This window comes from Sturnira hondurensis, unplaced genomic scaffold (genome assembly GCF_014824575.4).
Source record: "Sturnira hondurensis isolate 20B ecotype Veracruz unplaced genomic scaffold, ASM1482457v3 Scaffold0002597, whole genome shotgun sequence".
Lineage (NCBI taxonomy): Eukaryota > Metazoa > Chordata > Mammalia > Chiroptera > Phyllostomidae > Sturnira > Sturnira hondurensis.
The window spans coordinates 2666485-2683450 of NW_028075228.1; the positions used below are offsets into that span (position 1 = coordinate 2666485).

Here is a 16966-nt window from a genome sequence, read left to right on the forward strand (position 1 = left end):
AGAGTGTGAGTTTCAGTTTCCAAGAAAGACGTTAGAAATACCTGCTTGCAAGGACCCCCTGCTGCTTATTACCTCATCTCTGCTGAGTGTGCCCTGTGTTGGCATCCCCTTAGTGGACCAGACCCACTTCTAAGTCTTATAAGGGCACAGTTTCTAACAAAACCTACTTGGAACACAAGGAATAGAGTTATTCATGGAATTTCTCCTTACTCCTGCCAGGCTCTGGATGTATAGTTTAAGTGCTTGCTGGTCCCATTTTACTTACTCCAGAGAACCACCATGGAGGCCGTGTGGAGATGCCAGGACTGGTCAGCGTGCCTGGGGTGGTGTCTGAGCCCTGTGCACAACTGTGAATGTTATTCACAGTGTTTGTGTCATCAGGCCCAGAGCTGAGCTGCCTGAGTGGAGACAGGGTCGCGGGGGGAGGGGGGTGGCGAGGGGGCTCGTTCGGAGAGTGTGAGCAGTCAGAGGAGCCAGGTGGCTGCAGTTGGGCGGCAAGGGGGTGAGTGGGCCAAGTCTGAAGGCATGAATTCTTCTGTTCTTTTCCAAACCCCCTTGCAAGTAGCCTCTCTAGAACATCTTGTCATAGACCAAACCCCGCCTCCCTGCTTGGTGGGCCAAGTCAGTGAGCCAAGGTGCCTTCTCCGGGCTCATGGGAGAGAACGTGATGTAGCACTTATTGATGAGAACCATCAATCAATCGCCACGGCTGTGCTGACGGGAACAGCCTGGCGTGGGCTTTTAAAGACAAGTGGACAAGCACTTAGAGGCTCATTAAGTCATACATTTGCGGCAGGATTCTTCTAGAACAACAGTCTATGTGAAACTTTCACCTAAGACTGAGAATGGAATTCTGACCCACCTCTGGGAGGGTGGCTCAGTGACTGGGACCTAGGAAGTGCCTAGGGCTGTGTCAGGGGTGTGTTCTTTTTGTTCCCAAGGGCTGGCTGGTCAGAAACTTTCTGCAGCTTGTAAGGATGTGTCTTGAGTCCAGAGTTTTCACAACTTGCAGAGCATCTGCACTGTAGCCACGTATTGGATGTTCCCCAGCTGCGGGTAGCTGGCAGCTTAGAAGAGACTTGCTCTAATTGGAGACTGCTGTCCTCTCTAAGGTTTGAGTGTAGGTATAAAAATGTAGCAGTCCTTGTAGAAAACTTGGAAGATCCAGAAAATATGTGAAAATATAATGTAAGCATTGGTTGCATTTCTCTGTGGACATATTTAAACTAAGTGGTCTGTTATCTCCATGACTGTAAGGAGAAAAAAATTACATGTGTGAAAAAAGAGAAGTCATTTCAACCCCAGTTTCAAACCTCTGTGCTCTGGTGTTTGGTATTCCAGTGCCCCTAGAATGTTCTCATGGAGTGCAGCTTAGAATTTCTTCTCTGCCGTTAGCCAGACTTCCCAGAAAAGTCTGCTGTGACGATTGGCTTGTGAGGTGCCTGGGACCTTGCACTTTCTTCCTCATCCATTCATGCTATTCCTGGAGCTTTTGAGAACTTGTGTCCCCTGGTCTCTTAAAAGCCTCTGGGCCATGTTCTGTGGGAACAGAGGATCAACAGTCTAGAGTGCACAACGCTGTCCTGGGGAAAAGCAAGTCAGCATCGTCTGAGGATGCAGAGTCTGGCTCTTAGGGGTGTTGTGACCTCAGATTATTAGCAGTTTTTGCAGTGTCACTTTTGTTTATTTTTCTCAATATTGGGCCATACGTTGCTTTGTATTCTTGATAATTCATGTCTATAAGAAGTTGGAAGCATCATAGGGGATGTATTGTCCTTACGACATGTCTAACACATGCCCCTGTGTGCAAATTGATAGTGACTGTTGAAGCTCATTTTGAACTTAAAAATAACTAACTCTAGGGCTCTGGGTTTTGAGGTTCTGACCTAGAACCCTGGCAGTTCTCCACATCGCTCTAGTGGATGCGAGATATTTGGTAGAAGGTCACTCACCACACAGTGAGGAAGTGAACAAGTCACTGTTTTACCCAGTCTCCAGCTAAAGGTTGTCAGGCAAGAGGAAATTCCCTCGTTTGCAGGAGTTAGCCTCCTACTGTAGTCAGGGAGAGCCCACATTTAGAGTTCAAGGTTAGAGAAAACATATCTCAGCTCTTGCAGCCAGGCAGGAGTGGCTCCCTCCTATTAGTGGGAGATCAGCCTCCTTCTGCCTGGGGCCTCCATCTGATTGGACGAGGCCCCCTACACTGGGGAGAGCAGTTGGTTTTGCCAATGTTAATGTCAGCCTCAGCCAGAAACACCCTCACAGGCACATCCAGAAAAATGTTTTACCAATGTCTGGGCACCCTGTGGTCCCTTCCAGTTGGTGTGTGAAGTTAACCAGCACACTCTGCCTGCACAGAGACCCCAGGCCCTACTCCCCCAGCAGTCAGGGTCTTGTGTAAGTTGGTTGCCCACTAATTCATTGACTTACTCACCCAACAAGTGCATGTGCAAAGGCAGAGGAAACTGAAGGGAAGGACATTTTCCAAAACGTTTTCTGCAGCTCATCATTGATGTGGTAGGGTTTCAGGTTGGCACTGGGTTTCTTTCTCTCCAGTTGTCTTCAGTGAATGTGTGTGTTGCTTTGGAAATAAGATGGAAGTGTGGTGCTTTTAAAATGGTGAGATGATCCAGCTGAATTCTTAATATCCAGTCCCATGATATTGTGGACTCTGCCCCACCTCTTAAAGGAATCCCACGCTTCCTCAGCTGTATAAATGGACAGGAGGCTCACCACTTCATAACGGCGCTCAGTCCGCATCTTACAAGACAGCAGTTCCCTGTCACTGGAGCTGCTCACGTTGAGGCTGGGTTTCAAAAGGACCCCATTGTCCATTTACTTATGCTTTTCAAAGACATCTTCATTCTTAGAATTCTTTAGAAACTTTTGTAGGTAAGTTTTGCTTAAATCCACATTTACTTACAAGGCTCTGTTGCAAGCCTTTGTCGTTTCTTCATAGTTCTGTCTTCCTCCTCCTGCTCTTTCCTCTGATGTACTTAAAAGTGAGGACTGGCTGGCTCTAAAACGAAGACCTGCTCTCTCTCTCCCTGTAGTGCTCCACAGATACAGACACATCTTGGGACTGTGGCAGCCAGATATCGGGCCCTACGGAGGACTGCTGAATGTGGTGGTAAGTCTGAGAGCCTCGCCTGTGGATTCTTGTGAAGTCAGCAGGGCCAAGCACTAGGGCCCCCTGGGGAACGCTGGTGTTCTGCCCCTGCTTTCCTTCTCATTGGCTCATGCCGGAAGCCCAGTCCAGGAGACCGGCTCCACATCTTGTAACAGCAGTAAGTCTGCTTCACAGGGCAGCCTCAGTGTGGCTTTTCTGAGCCTGGTCCAAATGGGCCACCTAGTGACTCGGGTTACTGTCACTCTGTATATTTTGCTCACCAGGTGGGGTTTGGACAGGAATAAGTATTAGTTTATAATCTTTGTATTTGGTGGCAGCATTCATTCAGAAACACACTTTACATATGTTACATTTAATTTAATATCACTGGAGAAAAGCCTGGCTCTTTTTTTTTTTTTTTAAAGATTTTATTTATTTATTTATCTTTAGAGGAGAAGGAGAGAAACATCAATGTATGGTTGCCTTTCGTGCATTCCCTGCTGGGAGTTGGCCTGCAGGGAACCGGCCTGCAACCCAGGCATGTGCCCTGACTGGGAATCGAACCCTGCTCCTCTGGTTCGCAGGCCTGTGCTCAATCCACTGAGCTACACCAGCCAGGTTAATATCACTGGAGAAAAGCCTGGCTCTTAAATTATTCTTTCATGGACAACCCAATGGTTCCCAGCATGGGCATATTTTTTTCCTTTTAGTTGGGGAGGGTGATAAATGTATCCCATGACTGAACCATGGCAACCGGCTCTCATCTCAGACCGGTCAGCCGCAAAAGTGAGTAAATTCTCTCCTCCTGTTGCTAGAGCTAGAAGTTGTGGATCTAGGCTCTCCTGGGAAGGCAGGAGTGACTGCTGGGTCATTTCAAATAGGGTTGTCCCTGTCCCTCCACTGAGAATGTGGCGCCTTTGTGCTAATAAGCATGTGTGTGGGACTGCGTGTCCTTTGATCTGAGCTCTGCCACTTTCTGTCACTCACTGTTTCAAACACACAAGAATAGCGGGAATGGTAGAGTGAATTGCCAGTGCCCACCGCCTGGATTCAGCAGCTGTCAATAGTGCGCCAAGTTCGTGGCCTCTGTCTCTGCCTCTTGGTGTTCTGTTTTCAGGAAGTTTCAAGCAAATCCCAGGCCTGTGTCATTTCATCTGTTCGTACTTCATTGTGGATCTCTAAAAATGCGGGTGTTTTCCTACATATCCACCAGTTCTACCTTCCAAAAGTAGCAGTAATTCCTTGATGTTACCTGAGACCCAGTCCCTATGTGAGGTTCCCTGATTGTCTCACAACTGCCTTTTTTATAGCTGGTCCGTTCAGATTGGGACCTAAACCAGGCCTGACATTGTATTTGTGTGTTTTGCCTCATGACTCTGCTGTTGAAAGCAGCACCCCCATTTTTTCCTCAGGTCAGTTGCCCTACTTATTGGGTATCACTTTCTGGATTGTTCCGCTTCTTTCTCATGTCATTTAGCTGCCCCCATCCTCCACTTTAGATCCTGGAGTTCTCTCTTAAAGGCTTTCCTAGATTCAGGTCTAACAACTTTTTTTCTATCTAAAAAATTATTTTTTTCAGGTTTATTGAAGTATTGACAAAATTGTAAGATTTATAAAAGCATACTTCACGGTCCCACTATCTAGTTAATTCATGTATGCATCATCACACATTCAAGTTCTGTTCTCAGTAAATTTCAGTGATCAGTCGACTGGTATTAACTATAGTCACATTGACTATAGTTCACTAGATAACTACTCTCTAGTTAACAAGCACTTGGTGGTGGGGCTGTGCTTATCCCACTGTGACAGATCAGGGGCATCTCGATGCCCGTTGGCCCTGAGGTTCTCCGTGGGCCTGGGGTGTGGAGACGTGGGTGGTCATTGTGGACAGCCTCGGGTGAGGCCCTCTGCCTCAGTGCCTCACATACCCTCACGTGGACATGCGACCTTTCTCCTCACCACAGGTGGATGGCTTGTTCATTATTGGTTGGATGTACCTGCCTCCCCACGACCCTCATGTGGATGACCCAATGCGATTCAAGCCCTTGTTTAGAATCCACCTTACGGACAGGAAATCACCCACGGTGGAGTGCATGTACGGCCACAGAGGGCCCCACAATGGCCACATCCAGGTGAGTGTGTGCTCAGGCTCCCTTAGACACGGCAGCCACATGCAGGTGAGGGCGAGGGCGAGGTCTCCTCTGGTCTTCCCCATCCTGGGGCCAGCTGAGTTTTCAGTGGTGTCCATAGCTACAAGCCTGTGTCCATACAGATCAGGGGAAACAGGGCTCTGTGTTACTACCCCCCATCCATTCTGTGTATTATTTATGCGATGGTGCTGTGGTGTAGCTCCCCAAAGGATCACTAGCTGGACCCCTCCACTAGTTCTGCATTCAGTATCCAGTTAAAACCATTTGTTGTTTCCAACCACACCGTTCCTCACTGTTCTTTTTATAAAACCTCTAAGACTATGAAATGATAGTCCCTCTTTCCTGCTCTAAAAGTCCCCTTAAAAAAGCACAAATACCTCTCTCTTGGGTGCACCATTCCTCCAGAAGGAAGTGCTTGCTCAGGGTGGTTCTGAGCTCCCTTCTCTGGACTGGTCACAGTTGGTATGCATCCCGGCTCCTGCGGATGAGTGGGGTGCGTCGGGGAGGAGGGGCTCATTGTTTGATTGAGGTGGCATGACTGATGTGTTCCCCTCGCTGCTTTGTCATGGATGCTGAAGATTGTGAAGAAGGACGAGTTCTCCACCAAGTGTAACCAGACGGACCACCACAGGATGTCTGGTGGGAGGCAAGAGGTGAGCCCACACCCCTTCTGTGCACGGGGAGCAGACGTGAGGCTGAATGGTTTGACACCATCAGCATGCCACCAGCATGAGGGCCCTCTCCCATGGTTCATCCTCATGTTGTTGGCGCAGAAAGCGGGTCTGACCCTTTTGTCAGAAACGGCCTCATGTGGATGTGTGTACACAGCATAGGTTTTTGTTTCCCCGCCCACCCTCAGAATGTGACCAAAAGGAAATAGTTTTCACTAGGTGGTTCTCCTTCCCCGCTTTGTCGAAGCGATGTGCCGGGCATGTTTCTTCTTGGAGCTGAGTTGCAGGGAGACCAGAGCGCTGTTCTCAGAGCTGCCCTGTTTTCCCCACAGGTGGACCTGGTGATTGAGATTTTCAAACCAGGCCTCATGGTGGGTAAACCTGTGTGTCAGCTATACCAGGAGTTTTTGTGCTTTCTTTTGTTTACATGAGTAATTTTACTTTGTCTTTGAGTTGTAGGTTTCTGAGGATAAGTCGTATTGCCATTTCAAAATATTTTTATTTCTTAAGAAAAACTTAATGAGTCTACTTATAGTAGACTCATTATAGCTTTTATCTACTTGTCGGGTATACATTTCTCAGGCAGTTTTTGAGTCTCTGGTAGCTCATGGTGGCTCAGGGTTGGTCCCTTTAGCATCCTGCTCATGAGGAACCAGTGAGTAGTCCTGCCTAGCCCTTCGCGTGGGCTCCACACTTCATTGGTACCAGAAGCTGGCCCTGTAATGTCATAAACTGCATCCACGGGGCTTGACAACTTTCCCACTTGCTTGCATGCAAACTCTAGGCCCAGGATTGCTGCCAGCTCTGTGCACCTTTGAAGGCCAAGTTCAGGCTGTTCTGTGAGGAGTAGTGTAGTCCTCAGGCTGCCCCAGACTCTGCCTCCCCAGTGCAGACACTGCCTGGCTTGTCTTCATGAATGATGGCCAAGGCCCAGCCACCGCCACGTCCACTCCAGGCCTTCTTGAATCCTGGGGGCTGCAGGGAGGAGCAGAGGTGGGTAAGTAAGTACCCAGTTACTAAAATGATGCCTTATTATCATCAAATACGAAATCAGCAGAATCTGAAGGGGAAAGTGCTGGCACAGCCCTACCTAGGAGTCGTCTAAGCCTATTTTCAGCCTCTCTTTATGTTTTTTGGCATTTCTGATGGAATTACGGTTTTACTCTCTCAGCTGGATTTTGTAATCTTGTTACTCCAGAGGTATTTTCCAGTCTCATTAGAACCCTTCATAAGATTTATTTTTCATCCAGCATAGCATTCCGTCATCTTACTGTGATGTAATTGGATGTAAACATTCTCCTGTAGGTGGCTTGGGGTTTGTCTCAAATGTTCATGTTTCTCCTGTTACCCTCTTGACCACGTGTGCTTGAGTGACTTACCCTCTGGGAGCCTCAGTCCTTATCTTTGAAATAGAGGATATGATGACCTGTGCACCCAAGTGATTCTGGAGGGTTGAAAAGGTTGTCACACCAGGAGAATGCCAAGTGTCATTGCTGTCATCCCACTATCTGAACTCTGTCTAAGCTTTATGTGGATTTTGCATCATGCAGAAGTGGGATTGCCAGGCAAACGCGCTGAAGGTGTTCCACATTCTTGTTACGTGTTGTCAGTTTGATGGTCCTTGTGTACAGATGGTCCTCCAGGGCGGTGAGCCCAGCTCCCACACTCCTGTTGGCTCTCCTATTGGCCTTGCTAGAGGCAAAACCAGTTAGCATATGGACTTGGGCTAGCTTCTTTTCTGTCACTCACTAGCTGGGTGGCTTCGGGAAGGTTTCTCTCCTTCTGTAAGTTCTGAGCCTCTGCAGAACAGGGAAAATGTTAGCGCACATCTAGGCCGTTTGTGCAGGTTTGGACTGATTGTGTGGTGCTAGCACAGGGTGAGTGAGCCCCAGATAAATACTACTCTGGCTCTTGTCTCATAGGATCTGGGCCCTGGTGTTTGTCCTTACGTATATATACCTTATAAGATGATTTTGTAATAAACATATGTGTTTAAAAGTTATTCTGAGTAATTGGGTCTGGCTGATATAATGACTTTGACCTTTTCATGCAAAGTAAACAAGATTATGACTGTTCACAAGCCATCTTCTCTTTGGCATTTAGCTAGAGTCTGATTATTCATCATGGCAACATTGAAATCCTTGTTCATTACATTCATTTGCTTCCATTTTATCTGTTATTTGTCTATTTGATTTTTAAGGGCCTTCCTTCCATGAATTGAGCCATTAAGTGGAAGCTTTTGATTTTAGTGAAGTATAATTTTTAAAATTGTTTTATGGTTATTGTTTTTTGTGTTCTAAAAATCTTTGCCTATTTTCAAGTGACAGAGAATCTCTCTCTCTCTGAAGCTTGGTAGCTTCACATTATGTTTAGGTCTGTAACTCAAATTATTTTTTGTGTGTGGCATGAGGTGGGGATCATGGTTCTTTTTCTCCATATGCATGTCCAGTTGTTGGAGTACCATGTGTGGAATAGACTTTCCCTTCCCCACCAGGTGGCTAGGTCAGCTTTGTTAAAAACTAGCTGACCTAGTGTGGGTCCTTCAGCTTTATTCTTTTGCAAGACTGCTTTGGATGTTTAGGTTCTTTTCATTTCCCTATGAATTTCAGAATCAGCTTGTCAGTTTCTACAGAAAGGCTAGCCTGGTGGGGTTGATTGACATTGAATCTGTAGGTCAGTTTGTATAGAATTGCTGACTCAGTGCTGAGTCTTTCAGTCCGTAGAGACCTCTGACTATTATTAGGCCTATTTACTTTCTCTCAGCAATCTTGGGGTTTTCAGAGTGGAGGTCCTGCATATATTTTGTAATACTTATTCCCAAGTCCTGTGGTTTTGCTTTGTTTTGTTTTAGGCTATTGTAAACAGGATTTAAATTTTTTATTTGACAATTTCGTGCTGCTAGTATATAAAAATTCAGTTGATTTTACATATTGACTTTGTAGTTGTAACAGTTTTGTTCAGTCACTGTAGTAGTTTTTGTTCTTTGCCAGATTTGGGCCAGTAACATATTAAAGCAGTTGACAGATTGTAGCTCTTTTGTTGTTTTGGTAAATAGCTTTTGCTTCTGTTTATAGAGCTAATTCTATATAATCATTAGAAACACTATATTGAGCTAGGAAGTCAGTTCTCTGGATTAAGTTAAATGTGCAGAGTCAAGCAATTAAGCACTAAACATCCTTCAGTGTTTGATTCCATAATGAATTACTGAGCTTTGGGGACTCAGTACTTATAAAAGCTCCCTTTTGGTGCATATACTCACTGAACATACAGCATAACTATAAAGACACATTTGAGAAAGGAAAATCCACCCAGTCTCTTGACTCCAGCTGAATCTCTCATGGTCCTCATGGGCAGCTGCAGGAAGCAGCTCTGGCCAGCTCACCCAGCACGGGATTTAGCGACAGAGTCCTGCTGTGCCTGCTGTTCTCCCAGAAGACTGAGAGCTAGGCTCAGGTGCTGTGCAGTGCCAAGCCAGCTCCGTGTAGATCCCTGTTGTTTTCTGGGTGGGCACGAAGTGAGGTTCATGTGGCTCTTCTCTGGGATCTCCAGACATGGACTATGGCTCCAGCCTCACCTGAAGGGACCTCATGTCCCTGCTTCTTCCCCTGAAGTCTGGGCTTGAGTGTTCTGGGAAAGCAGGGACCAGAGCCCCTCATTTTTCACCAGTGGCATGCCTCCACAGGAGGGGAGGCCAGGTGCTGGGAGAGCAAACATATGGTAGATTCCCATTCTCCTGCTCAGCCCCGTCTTCATGTGCCCACCCAGGTGGATTCCTTTGTCCTAGGTGTGCCCGCAGCATCACCCACAACTGTAAAAATGTTGCTTTGTCCACTCGGCATGACAGTGAGTGCCCCTGTGTCGTGGTGGTTTTCATGACCTTTGTTCCCTTGGAAGGAGTTCCGGACGTGGCTGAGGGAAGAGTGGGGGCGGACGCTGGAGGACATTTTCCATGAGCACATGCAGGAGCTCATCCTGATGAAGTTCATCTATACCAGTCAGTATGAGTACGTGCAGCCTCCCTCTGTGGGTACCGTGGGCACAGTCCCCATGCCCACCCTCTCGCCTGCCCCCCATAAGTTTTCTGTCTTATTTATCATCAGCATCCACCAGCAGGATGCGCTAATTGCCCTGCTGTGTGTACCTAACCCTTGGGGTTGTTTTCCCACCTCCACCCTGGGAGGCCTGCTTTCCCATCTCTCTATCCCTTGGCCCTGTCCCTGCAGCATCTGTTTACCTCTTTGCTGTGTCCCCTGCACAGTTTTGGATTCTTGCCCCAGGGTGACAGATCAGGAGTGTCATTCCCTTCCCTCCACTGTAAGTTCCAGTCCAGCGGCCTTGGGGCGCCTGGCAGGGACATGTGAACCTCTGTTAAGCCTTGTTGGGATCAGAGAAGGTGTGAGGGTGCCCTGCACATGTGGGTGGGTGAGCATGCATGGCTCAGGAACGTGGGGTGCCCCTGCTCCCCACTGACCTGGCGGTGCTAGGCTACCTGCCTTGCCCGTGGCGGGGCAGGGAGGTGTGGGCTCTGCACTGCGGCAGCTCCGTGCGACTCTCACACCACCCATTCCCCCACAGCAACTGCCTGACCTACCGCCGCATCTACCTCCCGCCCAGCCACCCAGATGACCTTATCAAGCCAGGCCTCTTCAAAGGCACCTATGGCAGCCACGGCCTAGAGATTGTCATGCTCAGCTTCCACGGGAAGCATGCCAGGGCCACGAAGATCACAGTAAGTCTTGGGGCTGCCAGGCCAGGTCCAGCCCTGTGTGGATTTCTCGGGCCAGCCTTGGTATACTGTGACTCAGGCTGCACCCTGGCTCCTCAGTAGGGCCCAGACTGTATCATCGCTTCCCCAGGGAGCTGGTTGGGAGTGCAGATCCTGATGCCCCACCTGGACTCACCCAACTGGGGCCTTGGGATGGTGAGCACTTCTTCTTTTCCTTACTGAGATACTTGAAGAAGTTGAGAAAACATTGATGCCCTTGCTCCACCCTACAGGTTCTCATTTAATGGGTAGGGGGCTAGGTAAGGGCTGCACAAGCTCCTCGGGTGACCCCAAGGACCTCCCCATTGGAGACCCCCTTTGGTAGCACACAGGCCTCACTGCCTGTTCTGGCCTCAGCAGCTTGAGAAAGCAGCTGGAAGGTCCTTGAGCAGAGTCGGCCCTGTGTTGCCCCCTCCAGCGCCGCCATTCACGCTGTGCTCACCTGTCATGTGCATAGTTTGTTGGGGTGAGTTTCTGGCAGATGCAGTAAAGCATCCTGAAGAAGCAGCACCATTTCCTAGCCCTCATACAGTGCTGCTCTTGAGCCTGTGTCCTCCGAGGTCCCTCTGCTTTGGGGAAAGCTCCTATTGAACAAGAGCCTGGACCCAGAGCTTTGTCCCTGGCATGCTGGGGCTCTCCTGGGGGGATCTTGGCGTGCCCCAGGACTCCTGTAGAACTGCAGGGCCTGGGAGATCTCCTGGAGTTCATGCTTAGGAGCTTCTGTGTTCTGGGCAGACGTGTATGGGCTGGCCTCTCGGGCCTGCTGCCCTCTGCCTGGCCCTGGGAAGGGGTGAAGTTCTCCAAACCTCTGTCTCTTCAACTATCACAGGCTAGTTCCCACCTGAAGTCTTTGAGTGCAGATAAGCCATTGTGCCTGTGGACCCTTAGCACGTCCCTAGTAGATGCTGTCATTTTCTAGCCTCAAAGACCCCTTTACAGATGGGGGGACCTGCTCTATGTGCTAATTTTAAGGGCTTCTAAAATATTTTTAGAGTGAGCTCTTCTGGCCAGAGGTGGGACCTAGGCTGGATGTGTCTCTGCCGGCCTCGGAGCCTTGCTCACTGCCACCCACTCACTCCGCAGGGTGACCCCAATATTCCTGCGGGGCAGCAAACGGTAGAGATTGACCTCATGCACCGCATCCAGCTGCCTAATGTCGAGAACCTCTGCAACTTCAACGAGCTCTCCCGCATTGTCCTGGAGGTTCACGAGCAGGTCCGCCAGGAGCAGCAGCAGCAAGAAGACAGGACAGAGGACAACGAGGGTGCCAGGCCACCCACTGAGAAGGTCTGGGAGCCTGGGGACAGAGGGGCTGCAGCTTTGAAGGAGCAGCCTGTCCAGTTTGTTCTGCCTGTGGGTGTGACCTCAAGGAACGAGGACTACCCCCGAACCTGCAGGATGTGGTAAGGACGCGATGGTGAGCGAAGACTGGGCTTCAGGGTGGGCCTGTGCTCTGACAGGCTGGTGTGGGGGCTTCCTGCCCTGGAATGGGAGCCTCTGGCAGCTGGGTCCAAGCCCCAGCGCAGACCCAAACAGATGGCACTGTTTCCTGGGCTGAACAGTCAGCTGTCACACCCCTTCCGCGAGCCTCGGACTGGGCTTATTAGAATTGCCACGTGTGAAGCCTCCTCCCAGAATCCCTCGTGTCACGTAGTTACTAAGGTGAAAGGGATATGAGGCAGGATGTCAGGTAGCATTGAAGCAGACAGTGAGGAGGAGGACTCTCCCTCAGCCCACACCTGTCCATGTAGAAAGCCTGCTTGGAGTTCACCTGGATGTCCTTGCTGGTAAGGCCTGTTTGTGGGTTTGCCATTCATCTCTTAATGGAGGTAGTTTGGACGTCAGATAATATTATTTCTTCCTGTGATTTCTTCTCTTCCTTCCTTCCTCATTTCTGTGATTTTTCTGCCCTCCTCGGCTACTTTTGGCCAGCTCCTAATTGGCCACCAAAGTGACTCCCAGCCCAGACAACATGTGGTAAGGGGCTGGCATTGCTGCTCCCCTGTGTGCAGAGGTCAGGATCCCTGCTCCTGGGACAAGACCTCCCCCAGGCTGCCAGCTCCTCACCTGACTTGCTATTGTTACAATTTTGTCTTGGGTCTCTGTTTTCATCCACTCAGTCCCAGCCCTGCCATTCAGGCCATTCTCTGGCAGATGGATTACGAGACCCTCGCCCCAGTTCCCTATACTTTGGGCTACTTAACTTTCGCTAACATCAGTAAAATTAAAAAGGTCCTCAGTTGCACTGGCCCCAAGAGCTCAGCGTGTGGCTGATGGCTACCATATTGCACATGCAGGTCGAGGACATTCCATTAGCACAGGAAGTTCCATGTAGTTGCCTTAGTGGATATTTTGAGGGAATAGTCTGTCAGCTACCTGGCATTACAGCGGACTCGCCACCTTTTTCAAGTTATATGCAAGTCTGTTTCCCTTTGTCTCTGGGCCGACTGCTGGGCCGACTGCTGGGCCGACTGCTGTGCCGACTGCTGTGCCGCGTGCCCACAGTGGTCTGAGCGGCTGTTTATGGACAGACTAACAGTGCGCACCGCACGCCAAGCTCCCTGAAGGCGGTTTAGGTATCTAGTGGGCTTGGCAGAACATTATTTCGTTTTCTTCGTTTTCTTCTTTCGTTATACAATTGTGATACAAGTGACTGAATTTAGCTTTTCCAGAGGGAGACATGCAAATAGCATTCCAATATAATTTCATCTGATGTAAATTTTTTGTCAAGTTTTAAAAATTTTAAAACTATAGTTGACATTCAATATTATATTAGGTTCAGGTGTATAGCATGGTGATTCGACATCTATATTCCTTACACTCTGATCACCAAAATAAGTCTAGTAACCATCTGTCACCATGCAGATCTGTTAGGGTAGTGTTGACTATTTTCCTGAACCTAATTTTCCTGACTATTTTCCTGAGCAGCACAGGCTGCTCTCCCCTCTCCCACCCAGCAGAGCCTCAGTGTGGCAGGAGGAGGTGGGGGGTCTCAGGTGCCATTCCACTTGCTGGGAGATTCAGGCCAGCCTCTGACTTCTCATCTTGAGCAGAAGCACCGAGTTCTTTATAAGAAGGACAAATGCATTTCAGCCTGACTTAGATCTCAAAATTTGAAAGTTCTACTTTGTGAATTAATGCCATTTGTGTGCCAATAAGTCTTTATTGATTATATTTGAAGTGTTCATATGTTGACGTAACTACCCTGGAAATTAAGATTTTTGTAACCCAGGCCTGCATGATGAAAACATGCTTTGGGACAGATTCTGAGGTGGGGCTGCCTGAGACCCTCCTCCCATAGCTGTGCGAGGTGGTAGGAATCAGTGGCTGGTGGGGTGAGCCCAGCCGTATGGGGGAGCTCAGCATGCCCTCTCACATGCTCCGTGAGTGAACGTCCGTCCCCCACACCCCCAGAGCCCCACCCCTCTGCTACCATGGCTCTGTGTGCTGGACTCTGAGTGGTGCTCAGGGCCCCATGAGGATAGGCTCTCTCGGGGTGCCGGCTGCTTCTTAGCTTCTTGCTTACAAAGAGCGAAAAGTGGCTTGAATGGGAGGAAAGGCTTTGGAGTGCTCCAGCATGGCCGGTTCTCGACTTGGGCCAGCACAGCGCCTTGAAGCTCCTCTTACTCTTCTCTCCCTTGTGCTTTTCCTCTTTCTTGTTCAGTTTCTACGGTACAGGCCTCATTGCTGACCATGGTTTCACCAGCCCTGAGCGCACCCCTGGGGTCTTCATCCTGTTCGACGAGGACCGCTTTGGGTTCATCTGGCTGGAGCTGAAATCCTTCAGCCTGTACAGCAGAGTCCAGGCCACCTTCCGGAATGCGGACGCGCCATCCCCACAGGCCTTCGAGGAGATGCTCAAGAACATTCAGTCCCTGACCTCCTGACAGCCCCTCTCTCTGCTGGGGGCAGCTCCAAACCCCAAGACCTGGGAAGAGCAGCAGCATGCACTTTTGAGATTCAACCTTCCGACCAGAACACCCACCTTCTTGGGGCATCTTGGCTCAGCCACCTGAAATACTTTTTATAGCGTGTGCAACGTAGGCCTGCACATTTGTCAGTAGCTCGTGGGAAAGCTGAGCTGAGCATGTCTTATAACAACAACAACAACAAAAGAATTGGAGAAATCGGGTTTGTCTTTGGCTCACTGACGGTTTTCTAGGGATAACAAATCCTCCTTCAGGGAAGTTCATGCCATAACTCAGTCTCTTGGTTTAGGGGTCCAGTGTGTGGGGTGTGCCAGCCGTACCTTTTGCTCTGCAGGAAGCAAATGGAAGTGGCTGTGGGCCTGTGAGGGCCTTGGCGAGGTGAACTTCTGTGTAGCCTGGGCAGGAAGGGAGAGGCAGTGTTTGTGGAAAGAGAGCCCTAGTGAATTGGGGATGTCAGTCTCGGGACTGAGGACTGAATTCCCATTTCTCCTTTTTTTGCTTTATTTCTGTTTTGTTTTGTTGTCTCTTTTTTTCTTTTATATTTTTTTCACTTTTTTGTGAGTTCCCATTTCTCTATAGACTTACTTGGATTTTGGACAAAAGCATTTCACCCCCATCTCAGTTTCTGAATCAGGGGAATGGGCTAGAGGTAGGTCACTAGAGGAGGTCACTGCAGGCCTTTGAGCAGCTTGGAGGCCTTGCGAACAGCACCCTGGGTCCCCCAGGCAGCACCCATGTGCTTGCCGTGGCCTCTCTCCAGGTTTAGAACCTTCCCTGCAGCCAGTTCTAGTCGGTACTCACTGTGCACAGTCCCCCCCTCCCGACACACACACACTCTCTGCTGTTAGAACTGCAAACTCAGCCACGTGTCCCAGAACTGGGTCAGAGCTGTGTCTTCTTACGACCCTGCAGTTACTCTGTCTGCACAGTGTGCACTGGCGTTGTTCTGGGAAGTGTTCAAGTGTCAGAAGTGGCTGCGCGAGAGGCCTATGCAGCCCCTTCACAGCTGAGAGGGCAGCTTTCTAGAAAAGTCACTGTGGGCATCGGGGTGCACTTTGGGGACCAGGACCCTCCTTCATGGAGACCCTGAGTGCTGACTCTTCTACTGGCACTGTGCCCATATTGGGTTGACAACTACATTTGGGGACCCCCCCTGAGGTCCATGCTGATCTCAGTATCTCCTGAAGAATGGGTCCCTAAATGCGTGCTGGCCTCCAAGAATGTTTCAGCTCTCCCTGTGGCCTGCAGAGGTCCATCTCCACACCACCTGCCCAGGGGGGCGCTTTGTGGGCGGCAGGGCGGAGTTTTGTCCTCTCTTCCTTGCTTGTCCTTGCTGGCTGGGCTGTATTGAGTGTGAGGATCCCCGGGGAAGGGGGCAGCTTCGCGGCCCCTTCATACAGAGACCAACTTAAGGTGTTTCATGAAATGTGTCCTCTATTTTCCCAGTTTCTCCTTGACTGGCCCTTTTTTTTTTAATAAAAAAAAATCTCCACTGCCCTAACTTCAGTTCATTTGGCAACTTTGACCTTCTTTTGCTTCCCAGTGTCACAATTGACAGGCTCTGGGACACATTCCCTGAGTGGCATACGGGCCCTCCCAGGAGGTTCTGTGGAGACCTGGAGAGACAAGTGGAGAAGATGAGGTTCCCCCTGGGCAGCTGTGGGGGTCAGCCTCCCAGCACTGTCAGTCAGATCTCACCAGAGATGCGTACCCAGGGCTCACCTTCCAGGTCCTTCTAGCAGGTCCTGCAGTGAAGTCCAGTTTCCACATCTTTTTCAGGACTGAGCCTACAAGTATCACTGTTCCCGTCTTGCACTATGAGGTGTTTCTCTTGTGCCCAGCGTGGCCAGCCGTTTACTGCACGTGATAGCTGTGGCCATGAAGCTTTGGGGAAAATGAAGATGAAGGACAACTGGACATGCTGGCTCTTGTTCTCAAAGTTTTACCATTCTTTAAATAAAATCAAGAAAATGCCTATTTTGCCCAGAGCATCAAGCTTGCTCTGAAGGACTTCTCCATCTGAGGCCTCCCCTAAGCATTGTAAAGCGCACATGGACGGAAGATGAGCACTTCCGATTATAAACCAATCTCAAGCTGGAATGATGTAACCCGCCTCTGGTGTTTGGGTCTATACCTGGTTTCTACTAATAATGAGTAAAATAACCCTCGGTTTTAGGCTGTTGGCTGTGCTCACATCAGCCCTGTCTCTAGTGTGAGGTGAAGCCCTAAAGCCTGTGGGGCTTGTCCATCTGGCAGTGGCCTGCAGTGACACCAGGCAGGGCCAGCAGCTGTCGTCCAGAGTATATGTTCTCCCACTCCAGTGTGTCTTTTGCATCCGGTTT

At 49.5% G+C, this 16966-nt stretch overlaps 1 protein-coding gene across 4 annotated transcripts in view; it reads left to right on the plus strand.

Annotated features, from left to right (window-relative positions):
* The window catches only part of FBXO31 (F-box protein 31), a 34612-nt gene extending 17895 nt beyond the window's left edge, over positions 1–16717 (plus strand). For 3 of the 4 annotated variants that reach the window (XM_037040226.1, XM_037040227.1, XM_037040229.1), the window contains 7 exons: positions 3054–3130; positions 5074–5241; positions 5838–5912; positions 9825–9934; positions 10506–10659; positions 11779–12098; positions 14360–16717. In XM_037040226.1, coding sequence (XP_036896121.1) covers positions 3054–3130; positions 5074–5241; positions 5838–5912; positions 9825–9934; positions 10506–10659; positions 11779–12098; positions 14360–14582 — 1127 coding nt within the window. In that variant the 3' untranslated portion in view covers positions 14583–16717. Of the gene's footprint in view, positions 1–3053; positions 3131–3812; positions 3896–5073; positions 5242–5837; positions 5913–9824; positions 9935–10505; positions 10660–11778; positions 12099–14359 lie in introns of those variants that run through there. The other variant, XM_037040228.1, reaches the window with a different exon arrangement.
* The last annotated feature ends 249 nt before the right edge of the window (positions 16718–16966 follow it).